This window comes from Diadema setosum, chromosome 11 (assembly GCF_964275005.1).
Source record: "Diadema setosum chromosome 11, eeDiaSeto1, whole genome shotgun sequence".
Classification (NCBI taxonomy): domain Eukaryota; kingdom Metazoa; phylum Echinodermata; class Echinoidea; order Diadematoida; family Diadematidae; genus Diadema; species Diadema setosum.
The window spans coordinates 23322033-23342371 of NC_092695.1; the positions used below are offsets into that span (position 1 = coordinate 23322033).

A 20339-nucleotide genomic window follows, 5' to 3' on the forward strand; every position below is an offset into this window, starting at 1 on the left:
GATAATGACGATGAAAGTATCAGAAGTTTAGAAGTGGTGTGATACTAGTGTATACTACTACAACTACCACCACTACTACTACTACTACTACTACTACTACTACTACTACTACTACTACTACTATTACGACTAATGATAATAATAAGGAATACTATATCATTACAGACAATAATTATCTTCATCGTCACCACCATTACTTAACATTAACATCAAACTTGTCATTAGAATCATTGTTGTCCTTTATGGCATTGAAATTGACGACAACATTATTAAAAAAAAAAATGTAGACTATCAGGTTCAACCTATGTGAACCTCACTGATCAGGGTACCTCGGTAAGTGACAACCATAACATCATAATATTCGAGTGCGTGGAAGAAAATACGATGCCTCTGCACATGCACTTGGACGTGAACGAGGTATAAACGTAGGGGGTTTTCCTGACCTATCTCTTTCTAGGGATATTGTACTCTGGTAAGCCCACCGTACTCTCACTATTCGTTTCCTCCTAAACCAGGTATAATGATGAGAAAGAGACAGACAGGGAGAGAGAGAGGGAGAGAGATGGAGAGAAAGGAAGAGAGTGGGAAAGAGTGGGGGAGAGGAGGGAAGGGTTGCAGCGCAGAGGGGGGACGTGTTGATCAATTGTACCGGGCAAGGGCCGAATGATTACCCCTACTTCCTAATTAATTTTCCCCCTCCCGAATGAATTGCTGACGAATGCTGCGGGCGGTCCCCAATGGCCTAACCTGCAGCAGCTACTACTTCACGAAAATGAAATGACGGGAGTTGAAGATTCAAACAAGAAAGAAAGGAAGAAAAAACGGGACTATGTACACATACTCCGAATTCCCGGTTTATACACAGGTTTCCCGAGCCACTTAGATACACGCTCCGAAATGCAATTATTACCCGGCTCGTATGGTGGCGGTGTAAAGGGAGGAGAGGTTGACCCCTTCCAGAAGTTCATGCACCATCTTCCCGACATGAGTTCAACACATTTTAGACATTGAATGCCACATTGTGTGCAAGCACCGAAATGCGTCTTGAATCTGAGCTGCCTTTAAACGTACGAACTCGCAAGACAGTGTATTTTGTGACTCACATATCCCGAATGTAAGTTCCTTTTGCTTAGATGCTCATTTGTGACTGCGTAATTTTGTAAATTTCATGTGACTATTGTTAGAAAAGACGTACTGTCCTCCTTTACTCGACTTTATGAGATAATCACTGGTTATGTAAAATGATGTAAGGGGGATGTTTCAAATTTCATTCACCACCCCGCAAATTGTAGAACATTGGAGTTGTTCAATATAACAAGATCATGAAAATGAGAGACGAAAATGAATGTAACCAAAAGACATCTTCGAGATATCATGCAGTGTTGAAGACAGCGAATACAAATTCAAGCATCTGCCCCTCCACTCCCCGCATCCCAAATACAAACACACACACACACACACACACACACACACACACACACACACACACACACACACACACACACACACACACAGAAGAGTGATATCATAGCTTCAGGGATGACACTTTCATTGATGGCGTCTCTAGTTGTGAATGAGTTTCCGGTGAATCAGATGATTTTCACTTTCTGGTTTAATCCAGCCTAGAACGGCGCGCCATCGGAACTGCTCCAACGGGATTACTGGCACCTTAACACTGTCAATCGAAGAAATACACGATTATCAATGTTTCCCTTTCTGTAAAATGCTCTTCGGGCCAAACGAAGGCAAAGAGGATGAGAAATCATTATTTCAACATGGATGAAAATAGACAATAACCTCCGCATTTCCTCCTCATTTTATTACCTTTGTGAAGCATTATAAATTGTTTGTCATTTTGCCCTAAGTGAGCGTAGAATTCAATGATCTCTTACTTCATCTAACGCATTCTGAAGGGGATGTGATCGACTCGTGTCAAAACGCGGCGGAGAATGGGTTAAGTAAAAAAAAAAGGGGCGATCTGTCAGTTAGAGCAGTGGGTAAACACGTCACGGGCGACAATTACAAGGGTACGTCGAGAGGACGGGTGGCAACAATACTGAAAGCAATGGCAAAAAAAAAAATAAAAAAAAATTCCCTGATTAATTGAGTCGGGTGGTTGTATTATGCGTGTGTGTTTTATTTCTGCCAGCCAGATTAGCTGCCACGTGATTGATTCCGACTAATGCGACAAAAGACAAATTAAACGCACACACAGACACACAAGAATTGGTTCTTACTGACAGACAGCGCACCAAAAAAGCGATTTTCAACGACCTGGCAATCGGTCTGTTCGTTGCATTATCGGTTTTGCGTCTTTTTTACAAGAATGGGAATAAACGACCCAAAATCTGAGGACAAGGGAAGGGTGATGGGGAGAGACAGAGAGACAGGGACACGAAGAAAAGTAAGAAAGGCTTGGGGAAAAACGGAGTGTTGAAATTTGTAATATATTGGCATTCTGCTCCGCCTACTCCACAAATGTCAATCAATACAGCAGATGTCGAAATGACCCCACTATGACAGCTATGTCCATCGCGCAGTTGTCAGTGAAAACACGCATTTCTGTGTTGTGTGTATGTGTCCGTGTGTTTGTGTGCGTGTGTGTGATTGCATTTATTATACAATGCTTATATATCTAAATTGAGTCGGTATCGTTGAACATTGGTGTTATATGGTAAAGCAATAGCCTACATGCCTTGAACAACACGGAACATTTTAGCCTGGAGTAATGAGCGTGACATGTTACACTGTATGTTGTCTTTAGTTTATCATTATTATTATCATTCATTTTATAGGAGATGGCGAGTCAGCCATTTGAAAATGCTTGCTAAGCAATGAGTGATAAATTAGACAGATTATGATAATATTATGCCAGATAAAAGGATACAGGGACACTTTAGAACCGTGTCTTTAAAAAAAAATTGTCATGCATACAATGCCCCATGATTACAGCCTTCTTCAGCAGGTTCTCTCAAAGTGCTCTGTAAGAGCGACCTGAATTCACTCTCATTTTGATCATGTTTTGCTCACTTATTTCACATGCAGATTATCTACCAGCATCCTGCATTTTTTAGACTGTATTAGAGTCTCATATCCTCACGTGTTTGGAAAAGAAAACACAGCTCAATTTACGCTGTGATGGCAACTCTCGGTGACTCATACGCTTGCTCCATTAGCAGCTGATTTTTGACAACAAATCAAATTAGCAACAGTCAAACCCGTGACAATGATTAGGGTGGCGTCACCGTTCATTACAAAGGTCAATGCAACGGGGTCAAAGGTTACACACTCTTCTTTTTTGTGTGTTTGTGTGTGTGTGTGTATGTTTGTGTGTTGTGTGTGTGTGTGTGCGTGTGTCTGACCGAGACGTAACACTAATACAAAGGGCATGCCTGTTATGAAAATGACAGGTAATTTTTAAGCTACAGTTTTGTGGTATCTCTGTGAATACACCCACTCCTCAGAGTGGAAATTGGTGCAATGGCGTAGCAAAGACACGTTAGGATACATTTTTTTTTTAAATCGTAAGCTAGCTATTGCTGTACAGAAATATCAACAACACAATTCCCTAGATGTACAATCTTTTCTCTCAAAACAAAGAGTAGTGACTGAGATAAGAGGAGAAGAAGAGATAGTTGAGCTTTGAGAGAGATAAGCCTCGATCCGAAATCATGTCAATATTCTAAAATGATGCACATGAACTATCCAGACACGTATTGTTTTGTTTGATAATTGTTCAGTAAGCCAATATCTACGTTAGATAGCAAATGTTGGTCATAATTGTATATTGGTAATGCGTTAGCGTAAATCAGCTACAAATCTTATTTTTTCCGGTGCCAAATAATGAAAGCCATCCGATGAGGCCCAATGTGTGATTAAAAAAAAAAGGGTACTATAGCATACACTTTTGAAATTGAAATGCTCCTGTGGGTTTCATCGCACGAGGACGAAGTAATCAGTTAGTGGGATTTATTCATTAGAAACAGAGCAAAAATGAAATCGCAGTGAGTTCGCGTGGAGTTATTGAACTGCTCGACCCAAACGTAGTATGAAATAGCTTCTCATCCCCCCTCCCCCCCCCCCCCCCCCACACACACACACATTGATCATGTTACAGACGCATGGCCAAAGTCAATGACTGATGTTTACTGGTTATAATCACAGCACACTCAGACGCACACATTATCATTATTATACATGCAAAACCGCAAATAGCTACTGACGCGGCATTGAACTAAACCAGCTTCAATGTTTACCGCCAGCAAACAGTATAATGTCATACCCTGCCTCAATTCTCGACGCGGGAGCTACGTCCATAGTCTGTCTAACTCGCTGCTCCGAGATTTATTTTTTTCCCCTCCCAATGATAGGGGGAGTGTAGTTCACTTCAAGGGCATAATATCATGAGAGTGCTGAAATTAAGGTGATACATGCCCTCAAACTACAGCAGCTGCAGGGGTTCCACCTTATTGACGGGGACATGGAATCTCGCATCCCCCCTTAAAAAAAGAAAAAAAAAAGATCCAATAAAAGAAAACACCCCCTGAATTGACATGTTTGCTTTACAAGAGGCATGAAACACTAACGGTGTCATAAACACAAGAACAATAAAACCCATATCTTTCATCTTCTGTATTGATTTCATGTATATTTGTTTTTACTTTTGTTTAATTCCTCCAGAAAAAAAAAAGAAAGAGAATCTCGATTAAGCGTATTTACATGGGTTTACTTTGATCGATACAGACCGAGAAAGTATGTTGGATCTGGGTCAACTTTTTTTTCTCCTTTTCGTTCGTTCATAAGTAAATTGAAATGACATCACTCAGACAATAACATTGAATTTGAGAGCTTTCTTTCATTACTGGTACAGACCCATAAGATACTGCAACGTTTGCAAAAAGAAAAAATAAGAAGAGAGAAAGAACCATAAATAAAAGAAAGAAAAATTAATCATGGTCGTCACAGCGCCGTTCTGACATGATAATCCAGCTCCCCCCGAACCCTCCCCCCATTCTTCTACCGTCTTACTTCTTGGAGCTTCGCGGGCGTATTAATGAGCTGCTAGAGGCGGGGAGGGGACGGACGGAGATTGAAAGAAACCCTATTTCAACAAATCTTGGGATGCCCACTTAATGTGGAAAAAGCCGCTGACCACTTAACCTCTATGGGGGTACGTATCTCAATCAGCAAGGGCAGACCCCAGTCCCTCCCCGGGCAAACGCTAAGAACGTAAGTCGATTTGGCAGTACATTGTACTGTAGTAAATGATGACTTTTGTACATTATCGTCGTTTAGCGGCAGGTACCGATTCTCTTTCGTTCGTGCACATGCATTGAAAACACTAATCGACGACAGAGCATTACCCGTAACATTTACAGAAATACCCTTTTTCCACAAATAGAAAAATAGAAAGAAAGAGTAAAATACGAAAAGGAGCTTGCGTAAAGATTATGTTTTGAAGCGGTATTAAGTAACTCACCCGTCGTAGACACATCATCAACGTCCAGGGTTTACCCCGATAACAGTTTGTATGTCAGTGAAAAGAGGATTACAGGAATAATGAACGACAGATGAGTACAATGTAGTTTGTCCTGGATTGGATATCGTATGGTTTACCGTTTTACCAAACACATTAGTTAGTCACAGCAGCAAAACATTTTAAATTGATTAAAAAGATACCAAAATGGTTTAAAGTGCTGTCATTTTTGTGATGTCATAACGTCACGAAGATCAGCATTATGACACAGTCTTCACATTCATTACATTACACATGCACGGTCAAGAGTGTGGCATCGTCATGTTGATAGTACGTAAACCTTGTCTCCAGCGAAATACAAACAAACGCACGCGAGGGGGAGCTAGGAGCAGACGACCGACCGCACCAACCAGCAGACGGTCGGGCGATGAAATTTTTGAAGGGTTATGATGGACGATGGGATATTCGGCGAGGCTGGGGAGAGAGACCTCGACAATCCCGAGGTTCAGACAGGGAGAACCACACGCATACTATAACATCATCAGTACTTCGTGTATAAATATCATTGCCGTTGCGTGTCGACAAATGTTTATGCATTTGAGAAGACATGTAGCTCCCGCCATTATTCCCCTAATTGGCTCCATTGAACCCCACACTGAGAGCTTAGGGGTCAGAAAAGAACACGCGGGTGTATTGGGGTAGGTATGTGCGCTGGGCTGATGGAGGAATGGATTTGGCTATAGGTATAGAGAGAGAGAGAGAGAGGACGAGGGAAGAACAGAATATTATGGAGGAGAGAGAAAAAAGACAGAAGAGCGTGGCATGAAGGGATCAAGGGGGGGGGGGGGGGAGAAAAGGAGGACGGTAAGAGCAGTGATCGTAACACTTCATTCACGAGCTCTTGAATCGTTGGTGCAAAACTCAGATGAATGGATGAAAATAGACTCTTGTTATTTCATATAAATCGAAATGAAATATCATCATAGTCACAGTTGTTTTATAATGATTACGTATTAGTTAGTTGACCTGAGATAAGTTGGAAATCTAACACGGCCAGTGAAGGAATCAATCAAAGGCATATTTATACTGTTATTATGCAAGCACTCAGAGACCGACATCTTTGACTCAAACCCCCTGCGAAGGGTGAGGATAAGAATGCAATGCATTGCCTGCGGGATCTAACGTAGCGTTGCTGCCGGTGGATTCGAACCAGACACCTTGTGCATGAGAGTGACTGAAGAAAGTAGGTGCCAAGGCGTGTGGCTAATTGTTGAATTGCCAAAATTATCTATAAGACGAACAAACTATTCTTTGATATTCTAGAGGTCAAGTTAGGGGGCAAGAGCTTAACCTCGAGGTTTCCTAACCTCGAGGTTAGGGCTTGTCTTCTGAACGTAACTAATGAAACGTGCAAATATTTTATTAGAAAGAGAAAGACATTTTTGCAAGGCAATTATGAGAATCCTACGCTTGAATGGATTTCACCAGCACCTGAAATGACGAGCCGACTTGACCACTCTCCTTACAACCAGCTATTCTTGATATTCGATGAGACATGATGATGCAAATGTTCTCATGCTGGTAAACAACTTCAAGCACCGGTAGAAAATGAAAATAGGGAAAGTAGTTATTTCAGTTTTACCGTTGCGCTAAATTATGAAGCTTGCAGTGTACGTGTAAAATTACGCCATAGCAACTGTATAAAGGCGCTGCTACTCCGATATTGCTATGCAGTATTCAGATTTGTTGTTTTAATTGGGCCTCCTTGTTTTGTCGCTTTTTCATCTGTATTGTCATATAATACCTCCCATTACAACAAAAATCATCCTCTAAATGAATAAGTGACAGAACTGTCCTTTAAAGGCTCACGATATGGCTGTTCTCGCTTATGCATTTCGAAAGGTATCGTTGTAAGGGCCTTCTTCTACTCTTGCTCATCGTGGCGAAGAATATACAGTACGTTTGGCGGATCGTAAAAGAAGGAAGACGATATTCCAGGCCCGTGGTGACTGGTCAAAGGTTAATGTCAGATCGGAGGCACCCCTTTGCCCTCTCTCTATCGGAGTTGGGGTGGCTGAGACAAGGGGAGAAAAGAAGAGCTCTGGTATGGTTTCATACCACCGAGTCATCCTCACTAAACAATTCATGTGATAAGATTCAGCAGGCCATGACACAATTCACACTATACAGACAGACAAGATGTCTTGTCGACTTTTTTTTCAGTGCTCTTGGCTAAAATTTGGACTCTGCGCAGAGCATGCGTCTATATCGTATTCATCAGGATCGAGATGGCAGCTGAAAGGTCTCTAAAAATGGCCGTTCTACCAGGATACCAACTCAATGATGTAAAATTCTGACGAAAAATAATGCAGGCTTTCTTTCATTTCTATGAATGTCGGCCTATATTGCAAAGATTGTGCTCGTAGATGGCATTTTGCATAACGCGAGCCAAAATTTCGCCAAACGTGTGAAGTGCCAAGACAATTTTCGTTGCTGCTTACTTGTAATGCCAAACTCTGCTTCCTTTCAAATAAGAAATGAAATGTTAAAGTTATGACCATACGCTGAATGTCCTATACATGAATATCTACGAAGTCATATAATATCAAGTAGTCTCTAAATTGTTACTTTTCGTCAAATGTGCCAAGAGAATATATGGGATGCAGTTAACGACAATGTTTACAAACTTTCCAGATGCTTTGATACTTGCTTTCAATGCTGAACTTTTCGTCTTTTCATGTCAAAGATAAAATATGAAGTTCTGGCCGTACACCGAATACATCGTAACACGAATATCTTCCAAGTCATTATCTTAAGGAGTTTCTAAGCAATTACTCTCGAGATCTTGACGATAATGGGTAAATGAAGTCATTTGCCTTCTCATCACGTATCTACAAACGATCAAACAAACAAGAAAAATTATGCAATGCAAATAAACTTCTGCAAAACTTGACGGTGCATGCAGCAGCATGTTAACCAAGGAATTCCTGTGGTAAAGATGGAAATTGACGCAAAGAGCTGAATAGTAATGGCGAGGAAAGATGAGTACAAAATGGATTAACTCTGTCATTATCAACGGCGATTTGTGTGTACTCGATGCCAATGACATTTAGGAGATAGTGGTAAGAGAGTTAATCATCGGTATCTCCTCACCTGCCGCATACCGATACATTGCTTACACGACACGGGTCTGGGGATTACAGATTTACATCGACAATTGAGTAACCTGCGGAACTTTTGAAGTCTCCCAGACGCTAAAGCGCCAGCGTCTTATAGGTTTCACTTCTCTTTATCCTCTAAGCGAGTAAAGAAAAGGAATGGGAGGACCCTTAAAGAAAGAAGGGAAAATATAGACAGTGGCAGCGTTCCTCCATATTTTCTCAGGGTACACCCGTCTCAAGACTTACCTCTAGAGTCTAAACTCATGCTTCTTACCAAGGAAGCGAATTCTTGTTTATTTACCAATTGAGAGAGCCTATTTTCGAGCACGCGTAAGCTGGTAGTTCTTTCACAAAAACACGAAAAAACCCCTACGATTGGAAAGACAATTAGAACTGAGTTTTACGCCTTGCACAATGCCCTCACGTCCTTTTCCTAAGCTAAGGATCCCCCTTTTGCCTTCCCCTCCAACCCCCCTCCCCCTTTAGCACCCAATAGTCTTCTTTAAGCATATTCCCCTCCCTCGAGATAGTTTTTATTCTTCTCTCCGGCCTATTATCCGGTAAGGTTTGTCGGGTTTGACTTGTCCCCTCTAGACCGGAACGGATATATCCTGTTACCTATAATATTCGTCAGTGCGTCTCGACACAGTCATATAACCCCGTAATAACGTGAAAGTGAACTACCTGTCGCATTACAATGCACGAAGAGGAGGGCTCTCAAAACCCAGTTTCGTTATGTTTATGACATGCACCTTTTTCTTCCCCTTTCCTCGCCCTTACTGAGGCTGCTAACGCCTCTTACCACATCTCTGCCCTACTCTTCTCAAAATGACATCGATCTTTGTGACACTGATTTAACAACATATATATTTGTTGTCATTAATTTTAATTTTTGGGAAACGTAAAAATTGGCAATGGTGCACACTTATATAGCCGAAACGAATGAGCTTTTCTGTGTCCCTATGCAAACATCAACGCGTGCAGGATGGTTTCAATATTTTGATAAGTTATCAGGTAAGCAACTTTAATCAGGCAATAATACGGCCAGATAATTCAGCAACGGCAACACAAGCTTTGATGAGGTCGCATGACAGTTCTTCATTCTTCACAGCAGCATATTTCAGATGGCCAGAAAAAAATATAATAAGAAGACAATTTCAGATTTTTCGCCAAACTAGGACTGGGACGTAAACCTGGATGGGTTTGAGGTGACTTTGCGGCAGCAGCTGTTACCTTTTGTAACGATTATCTTTTGTAAATTGATATCGCCACAAAAAAGTACACCGTGACTGAATCCTGGCGCTGGAGAGATAGAGAAGGAGAGATATAGAGTAGGAGAGAGAGAGAGAGAGAGAGAAAGAGATGGGGGGGGGGGGGGGGAGGAGAAAAGACTTTGCACGGGAGAGACATCCCAGTACGACACCTGTTGGGATATCTGTGACTCACTTTCCCTCGCTCAAGTATACAGGGGTTATCAGTCAGCTAGTAATCAGTAGTGTAGCAAATGGGCTAGGGAGGGGAGAGAGGGTGATACATGGAGGGAGAGAGAGAGAGAGAGGGAGATGGGCGGGGTGGGGTGCTGCTCACATATTGCCTTATACGCGCCAGAGATTCGATCAGACCCGTCATAATTATTTTAGAGTTGATATCTCAAGGGTTATTACACTCGTCTGTCCGGTATCCGATCGTTTTCAGATGGCTCGCCGAGAAATTGCACGAATGAAAATAAAACCATCTCTCATCTTCTATCATACTGTCCGTCATTTTTCTCCCCCCTTTTGCGGTGAGTGCGATGTGGGAGGAGGAATGGCCTTATTTATATAAATCCATTCATTCATTTTATGCTTGGCGTACTTACTAGCCACGTGCCAAACAATGTGTGGCTGACTAAGTTTCAATCATGTGTTCTTAGCAGGTCTGGAAATTGGTTGGATTTTCGCACTTTACATTCATGATTGCCTGCTAAGAACGGTATTGTATAACTGAAACTCTCGGGAATTAGTGGAAAGCCATCTTCCTAACTGTTCATTCTCAGCAGATTTTTTTTGTTTGTTTTTTAATATATATACTGTGGTTTCAAAATCTGATCATCCAATCTTTCCAAATACGGCTTCTCGAAGTTTAAGGTATATAGATGCTGCAATCTGTAAAATTAAAGCTTTATGTGCCTATGTTTTTTTTATTTGATATTTTGAAAAAGACTGAGGCGACGTGAATACTTTGGTATTGGCTTTCCTGTGGATTCTATTTCATATTCTCTTTCCGCCAGCATTTTACCTGTGGCAATGATTTTTCTTTCTGTGAAATTTAGAAAAAAAAACTAACAACAATGAAATCCAGCAATATGTGCTTAATCCAAGAGGGAAGCGGAGCGCGTCCAAAGATAAATGGGGACTATATTCGCAAATGAATTAATTCCTACTCCGGGAGTGAAGGCTCGTGCCTGCGGTAGTGAGGCAGGCAGGTCGTAATTATCGATGAAAGTAGTATAGTACTATCCTCGCTTTGTACAAAAAACCACGGCGCAAGGTCACTGCTAAGAGTCAGAACGCTCGAAACAGCATGCAGCGCAGATTTAACCGTCTGAAAAGTGCACGATATTCATTTGGGTCTAACTTTAGTCCATATCACTGCAAATTGTTATGAAATTGGACGACGGAGGCATTAACTTCATCACACGACACGGCATTTAAACACACACACACAACACACACACACACACACACACACACACACACACACACACACACACTACACATCAGACAATTCATTTGTGAGTATAGCGTCAAGGTCAGATCGTGAAGTCGAAAGGTAAAGAGACGACGGATATCTCGTCTCAAGTGCAATGACACTGCGGTTCAGAAAACTGTCAGCTATCATTGCCCTATCCAGTTGAAAAATGGCAAACATGGAAAATACTCCATAAAATGTGATCTCCAAAACACCGCTATATAGAATGATTCATCACTTCCAAGAAAAGTATGACATTCATGAAATCGTAACGAAGGCAATGCCACGTGCAACTCCCCCTTCACCGATACCAGCACGAAATAAACTTAACATGCTATTCTTTGATGCGATTATACACAAATTGAAATTTTGTTCATACCGTTTGAATGAAAACGCTATAGAAACTATACAAAATCGATGACGAGGGGCTTCAGCATGGTTTGCCATAAGAAGGTTGTTAGTTTTAAGTAATGATAATCAATATTTGCTTTGATCGAGTGAAATCAGTTTATCTGCATCATAAATCCAACGTTTTACGCAAAGCATCCACGTGTTCGACGCAGAACTCCAAAGCCTTCTACGGCATCAACGGATCCATTGAACCTAAACGATAATAAGGTTTCGTGTATCTCAACTCATTATCTTCGACGTATAAGTATGTTTTCTGGAAGAGGGAAAACGAAGGACGGCTTGTACTTACAGAAAATGTCCGCCGTGTTTTTTGTTCCATTTATCGTGCCGTCCTCGTGTATGGCGAGCCGGTAGCCGGTCCGACAGAAGAGCTGCTTGGGGCTCTTCGGCTCAAACACGAACGGGTTGCCCCGGTTGGAGGCCTTTCTCCTCACTCTCCGGCTGGAGGTGGCGTCGGCCTGGCTAGCGACCCGTAGGTGGTGGCCGGGCGCGGCAGCCCGCCTCATGTGGCCCCCGCGGAGTAACCTCTCGCCACGATGCGATCTGTACGAGGTCGGGGAGGAGCGTCGGAGGAGGGTAGGCGAAGAGGCTGCTCCTGACGCGTGAGATGAAAAGTTTAGTCGCGACAAAATTGATGTCGATGATAATGATAATGATAACGACTTCGCACTGTTTGTTGCTGCTGCCGCGGCTTTTACTTTGTTATTCTCACTAGTATAATTATTGCTATGCCTACTCATGCTGCTAATTTCCCCTTGGGAGTCTGTTGAATGTGAATTGTGTTTTAATGCAGAAAGAATTGAGGACAGGCTGCTCTCAGCGTCTCTAAGAAGTGAGAATGTCGGGGACTCGTGGCGTCCCTCTCTTGTTTCGGTGTGCTCTGTTCTCGAGACGTACTCGCCTCCATTTGATAATCCCGCCGCAAGGGATACACATAAGAACCCGATGATGATCATGTGTGAGGCTCGCTTGCTCGCCGGAATCGACGACCACCACCAACAACAATCATCCATGATCGCCGAAGACGGTCCACCACGTCCCGTGAAAGTAACAAAGAAACGAAACGCAAAGAAATCGACGCGATATCGAAATCGCGCGTCGTCGATGGAATCAAACAAATTTCTTTAAATCCGTCCAGATTGAAGGATGAGATATCGGAACAGAGATGAAGATGAAAAATCCATTAAAACTTCCCGAATTTCGTGGCACTATTTCCAAAGGTAGATGTGTCGATACGAGTGCAATCCATGGCCACATTTGCACTCCATTTAGAACAATTTAGGGTAGTAATCCAATTCAAATGGTGGGGGCTGAGCCGAAGAAAAACCCAGCAAACGTGAAATTAATTGGAGCGGAGCGCTGTAAGAATCCCTTGAGAACTACCCTTAGAGGCAAGGCATCCCTCTTACTGTTCCGTAGGTGACAGAGGGACCGCGGATAAGCACTATCATCCACGCGTAACGGACCTTTAGCCGAATGTGAGTTCAGCATGCAGTCAGTGATGCGACATGAGTAGCGGCGATCTCACGGAGGCATGATAGAGAGAGACGGATAGAGAGAGGGAGAGAGAAGGGGAAAAAATATCATCGTCTACGTTATACGGCGCACTCGCGCATGACGTAGTTCTGAGTTCACAATAGTAGGCGTGGTTACGCTTTCCCAATGGGGAGAACTGTACACTGCTCTGTGATTGCGGAATGAGAGCGACACGAAATTAACAGGAAGAGGATTTTGTTTTTGTTTTTGTTTATCTAAGTTCACCGCGAACACAAAAACTTAGTTCCATTCTCATGACCACTTCTTTCCTCTAATTTGCAAGTTTGCCAACATAGTTGATTGCCGTCCTCAAATCTACATGCACGACACAAAGTCAGTCTCGCTGTAGTCGCGCCAGCACGGGGACAGCTTTTACAGAAGTCTCTTCGCGGCACGTTGAATGACGAGAGAACCAGCTCATTTTTTGATCGTGCAATTTCATATTTAGGACGCAAGAGCCCGTCCGTCATGCATAGGTCGATGGTGTGATCTTCATCGCTAGGGAGCGTGTTTCTCTCCCTCTACGTTTCGGAGGTTATGCATGCCTTTGAATCATCGCTTTTCAGGTTTTTCTTGGCTGGTATACAAGGCTTGTTCATCTAGCACCTGTCGAAATCGGGACACGGTGTAGCAAACCTGCAGACAAAGAAAAGTAGAAACACAAGTGATAAAGTAGCCTCGAAGTTTTTCAAATAATGACAGGGGGAGGGGGGGAGAGGTAAAGACAGTGAGCAAATAAGTCAAGATTTGGAAGGGGGTAGGGAAGGACTTAAGAAGTAACCCTCGGAATTGGATGGTGCTTGGAAAGTCGCAATTATGTTTTAAATGTCGGTTTCCTGTGATAAAAAGAACATTCAACCCTACCGTAATGAGTTTAGTCAACGCCACTCACAATAATGCACAATTCGAATGTAGGTACTGGGAATTTCGTTTTTAGCCAAGATATTGCATGACCTATGCTCACCGTTTGTGAACAAAATACGGATGGTGCCAACGTTCAGCATCTCTGGGTATGCAAATTGTGATTAGGAAACATTGATACTGACAAAGATGATACTAAAGATTCTTTACTTTTCTCAACAAACAACAGAGAATAAATAAAGTGACGGAAGTGTTTCCCGATTGTGTCTTTCATCTATGTTTTATTTATTTATTTATTTATTTATTTTTTTTTTTGGGGGGGGGATCTTGCTTTTTATGAGTCATGCAACGGTATCAGACCCTCACGTCTTTTTCACACTGAACGCATCACAGTTTTCTAAATCACCTCATTCTTACAGACACAGGTTAACACCAACACATACACACACACACACAAAAAAAAAAACCCGATTCAATGCAAGCGTCACTGTTTAAAAAGACCAAGTAAGACAAAAAAAAAAAAAGGACATTAATACCTGATCACAGTGTCTTGCATCTGATGGTCATCTTTGCATTACAATAGTATAAGTACTTGTGATGATGATATAGTAGTAGTAGTAGTGATAATAATAATGATAAAGATACTACTATTACACACTACTACTACTGCTACTACTACTACTACTAGTACTACTAATATTAATGATAATAGTTATTATTATTATTATTATCATTATTATTATTATTATTATTATTATTATTATTATTATTATTATTATTATCATTGTTATTGTTATTATTATCATTATTATTATTATTATTATTATTATTATTATTATTACCATTGTTATTATCATAATTATTATTATTGTCATAATCATTATTATCATCATCATCATTATTATTGTTATCATTAATAGAAGTAGTAGTACTAGTAGAAATGCGGCAGTAGTACAATTAAAGTTGTAGCTGTATGGTAGAAACAGAGATTGTTATTGTTGTCGTAGTAGAGTATTGAAAAGCTTACTATTTCGTTGGTATAACGTGCTTCTGCTATCAATTATTCTCTTTCAGTATCAACCATCAATGTGCTGCAATGCAACTACTTTTGTTTTAAATCACTGTAAAATTCTCACTCATTTTTATTGTCTATTTTCATTCCGGTTTTTTGAATATAAAATACTTCTGTAGTTGATCATATCAGTATGATTAAGATAGTATTAATACCAACGAACGACATATAAATGATGTTACAACATGATGATAATGATGATGATGTCATCTCATTCATTTCGTTTATTTCATTTCCAACAATACAAAACATTTTCATACACAAAATAACACAATATCAATGCCATGTAGTAACAAAGAAACGCTTTACAAAAGTAAATGAAAATTGAATTAAAACTAGATGATGATGCTGATGATGATGATGATGATGATGATGATGATGATGATGATGATGATGATGTATACCAGCGAACGACAGATAAATGATGTTACGACATGTTGATAATGATGATGATGATGACGATTATTAGTATTATTATGATGATGATAGTGATGATGATGATGTTGATGAACAGGATTTATATGAGCGTCAGTTATCCGTAGAACATTCAAAGACGCCCCCACAATGTGTCACACATCATTTACAAAGTTGCTGTTGTTTTGTAAGATTAAGAATGAAGTGATTATTGCTGTTGTTGTATGTTGTGCCAGACAATGATGACATCGTAATAATCCACGGTAACTGAAGCCACATCTTCTTTGAAACGCATAGTTCTTTAGATATTAAAGTGTAAGTTTGAAGTGACCTACTCCCATAATATTTGAAAAAAAAAATATTTCTATCAACGGACAGGTTAAATACATACATGTATAGTACACTGGGAGGAGAGAAAGAGGGAGAGACAAACAGACAGACAGACAGATAGACAGACAGACAGACAGACGGACAGACAGATAGAGAGAGAAAAAAAGGGTGATGCATGATCCAAGAATTCGCCATCACATGCTCTATCCATATTCTACTCTTTTCTATCACAGCGCACTGCATAATTCCCCCACTTATTATGCTTGTCAGGGCAGGTAGGTTGCCTAACGCTTTCCTTGTCATGCTCTTGGTAAATTTAATATTCTGTAAATCTTAAATTCGATTCTGGTACATTGTCATGAAACAAGGGTCATTGTTCACAGCATGGAGCCAGCTCTGACATAACAGAATGAATTTTCCTGCTTTCTCATACGAGGAAATAGGAAAGGATTGTTGATCACAAATAAATTCATACCAAACTCCTTGCCCTTGGTGCTCTCCTTGTTCCCATGAGGATCATGGCATCACGCCTCATTGCCAGAGATGAAACCTCTCCCCCTCGGGGTCAGCTCATACAGGGTGGGTACTCACCTCCCTGGTGGAGGGTACCTTATCATACATAGGTCCATCCACGACATGATCGGAAAACACACGAGACACAGTTCCCCCTGACATGGTTCGAAAGCGAAGAGCTAAGCCCGTTCGGGGAGAGAAGGGTTTGCCCTGGGAGCAGACAGAATCCCAGCTTCGCCATCATAACGAAGCCGACGCCCGCAGAGGTCTGTTTATCCATATTCAAAACATATTTTGCTCTGTTTGTTTTATTTAGCTGCCCCCTGGCGAGACAAGGGCAGTGTTCAATGTTATATTACGGGGCCCCGGTTTTTCTCATATCATAGCCGTGCCCGCACTTTTGATTTGGGGTAGATCTCTCGCCGAAGTTCCCTCCTCCCTTTCTTCCACTTTCTTCATTTCCTTATACTACTCGGTCTCAGCTCTAAAACTGTCGCCGCCGCTAAAGAACTGACCGCTATTATACACTTCACTATCATGTCCTTATAGGCACGTTGTATAAAGAATGCTCGTGAGTGCTTTCACCATCACATGCAATTACTCTATCTGTGTAATATAAAGGAAATTATGTCGGCAATGGAACTGGGTTCTTAGTTCATCTTCATGTAATCTCAGTATGCCTTTCCATTCTTCCCATAATATTTTAACCGATTTCCACTGTAATTTTGACTTTTGATCAATATTATGGAACCTTCCATACTGGATTTTACGGAAAGTTATTTCATTTTCTTCTTCTTGGGTTGGGGGGGGGGGGGGGGTGATACAGATAAGCGTTGGCAGGACCCAACTCTTTTTGTACAAGCTTTTCCAAAAAGTTAGGCCTATATATTTGGTTAAATTGCACCTGTTACAGGCAATGGGCATCCATCATACAGACACTGTATACAACATGTTCCAGCACAAAATTAATGTCTACAAATTGTAAATTTTTGGACCCAGTATTCCTCTCTCCAAGATCCCATTCTAAACAAACAAAGCTTTTCTTTAGGCAGGCTAATTAATAATGCTCCTTTTCATCTCAGTGTTTTTGCTGTGTACCACCGCCCTGAATATTACATCTTAAAAGTTTGTTTGTTTGCCCGTGTTGTCGCCGTTGTGCATGTAACACCATATTTCATAGTGCTTCTGGAGTGGTTCTAACACATCAGTTGTGTTTGGATGCTGAGCAGAATGTCGGATTGCATAAAACATGAATTAAATGTCGGCTCAAATTACCTCCTATCCCGACGATGGCAAGTTAAATTGTTTCTCAATTCTTGTCGACTATTTCTTCACCGATTTCTTGTTCGACACGCCATGTTGAGCATGCAGACGGGATAACCAGGTTTAGTGCATTTTTGGTACTCTGTTGTTGTTGCTGTTTTTTTTTTAAAGTGAACTCATTGTCAGGATGCATTAACCTGAAATCTTTGAAACAGTATAAAAACCGCTCTTCGTCCCTTAATGTGTGAACGACTTTAACCAAAGTACAAATAAAAACAAATTAAGTATCTTAGCCTATTATCATGTACAACGTTAACTATAAAACTCCTATGTGATGTTCTTATCATTCTCCTTGTGATAGAGGATTTTCATCTGTCCTTCAATTCTTATTACTGCTAATTTATAGTTAGGGCCTCCGGTCTTTCAATTTTGCTCTTAATAAACTCCAATGCGTCCTTTTAAAAAAATCTGTACTCATTTAAGCGTTATGTATACTACTTTGGATTACTTTATAATCATGGAAACAAAATTATTTGAGTTTGAAATTTGAATTATCTGCCCCTACCTCTCTCTAACACACACACATATACACATAAACACTTTCTTGTTTTGAGGTGACATAACAAGTTGACAAGAAAAACTCCGTATTCAAGCTTATCTTTGTCTTGTGATAAGATAGCATGCAGTGGGTGACGTTTAGCGGTGAGTAGGTGCGGAATCATCACCAAAATGTTCTTTTTAGACACCGAGGGTATGATTTTTTTAAATTCAGTCCTTTTGAATAATTTCCTGAAAACATGTGAAGCTTTAAATTGTCATTTTATATAGATGTATATCATGGCAGGCCCTCCTAGAGAACAGTGCTAATACAGAAGAGGCTATAACCCTGACACACAAGATGCCATAGAGTAATTACTCTTCTTCACATTCTTCTTCTTCTGTTGTTCTTATCATTATTATGGTTATTTTCATTATCATTAGCTATATATCCAACTTTGATGAAATTTTTACAATTCTTTTGATTGGTTTTACTTTATTCATTAAGTTGACCCGGAACAATAACTGTCATTGTACAGTTTGTATCTACTTCAAGAAAGAAGACACAATTACAATAGGATCATGATAAAGTGCGAGTGAAATCATGCAGTAGCTGTTAGTATAGCCAAGTATAGTGAGTTACAAGGTTTTCCAGAGAACTCTAATAGGTCTACCTTCCTCGAGTACATAATCTGTTACAAATCAAGACAGTCTTCGGAGTTCAACGTAATACATTACATTCTTCACTTTAGATAACAATGATGATAATACAACAACAACAACAACAAAAAATCATGGTATACATCTCATTGGGAGATCATAATAACCGGAATATAAATGGACGCAACGATAGGACATGTGGTAGTACCCATGCCCAGTGCCTTCTACGGATGAATCATGGAATTATTTGCACAATGTTTGAAAGAAGAGCAGTTAGTCATGAAAGTAGTATGCACAAATCTCTATAAAATTTAGTTATGCCCAAAAGATGGACTGACATACTTATGATATACTAATAGATAGATAGACAGATAGATAGATAGATAGATAGATAGATAGTATATATAGATAGATAGATAGATAGATAGATGAATAGATAGATGGATAGATAGATAGATAGATAGATAGATAGATAGATAGATAGATGAATGAATAGATAGATGAATAGATAAATAGATAGATAAATGAATAGATAGATGGATAGATAGATAGATAGATATTGATAGACAGATAGATAGATAGATAGATAGATGATAGATGAATAGATAGATGGATAGATAGATAGATAGATAGATAAATGAATAGATAGATGGATAGATAGATAGATAGATAGATTTGATTGATAGATAGATAGATAGATAGATAGATAGATAGATAGATAGATGATAGATAAGTGGGTATGTGCAGATAGATAGATAAATGAATAGGTATTTTATTTCTAGACAGACTGACAAACAGATAGATAAAAGGATAGATATTCAGACAATAGATTAGTTTGAGGTGGGGAGCTAGTCTGATCCACAGAGATATCAGATCAACAGAAGTATACTTTTACGTAGTATATGCACTCATTGCAGTATTGTGCGTGTACTAGATAGGAAGCAAAATGCATATCATTGTTAGTAGGGACATGACTACTATACGTCTGTAAACATTAAGCTCGTAATAATCTTATGTTAACCAGCAATATAATCCTCTTGCCTCGGGATCAACATTAATTAGACCTAATTTACTGGTAATGATGAGCTGACCTGCCTTGAATTATCTCATAATTCCACTTAAATTTAGACAAGAAAAAGACTGAACAAGTTTGCCGAATTGTATCCTTTACGAGTTGATTCGATAAATCACAAGTTTCGCTGCGTAATAGGGGAAAGGCCGCAAGAAAGTAGATTATAATATGGACATATTACGATAATCATTACTGGCAATGAACGATTTTGTTTGATCTTCTGAATGACCATTTTAAACAGATGAGAATATTGCACTTTGCATGTAAGTGTCATTACGATAAGAAACTGTGACGTATCAACAT

The 20339-nt window shown here is 40.2% G+C and overlaps 1 protein-coding gene across 1 annotated transcript in view; it reads right to left on the bottom strand.

The window, feature by feature from the left end:
* Nucleotides 1–12791, bottom strand: part of LOC140235160 (uncharacterized) — a 30325-nt gene extending 17534 nt beyond the window's left edge. The window contains exon 1 of the mRNA XM_072315197.1: nucleotides 12068–12791. Within this exon, the coding sequence (XP_072171298.1) occupies nucleotides 12068–12791 (724 nt within the window). The remainder of the gene's footprint in view (nucleotides 1–12067) is intronic.
* Between the last annotated feature and the right edge of the window lie 7548 nt (nucleotides 12792–20339).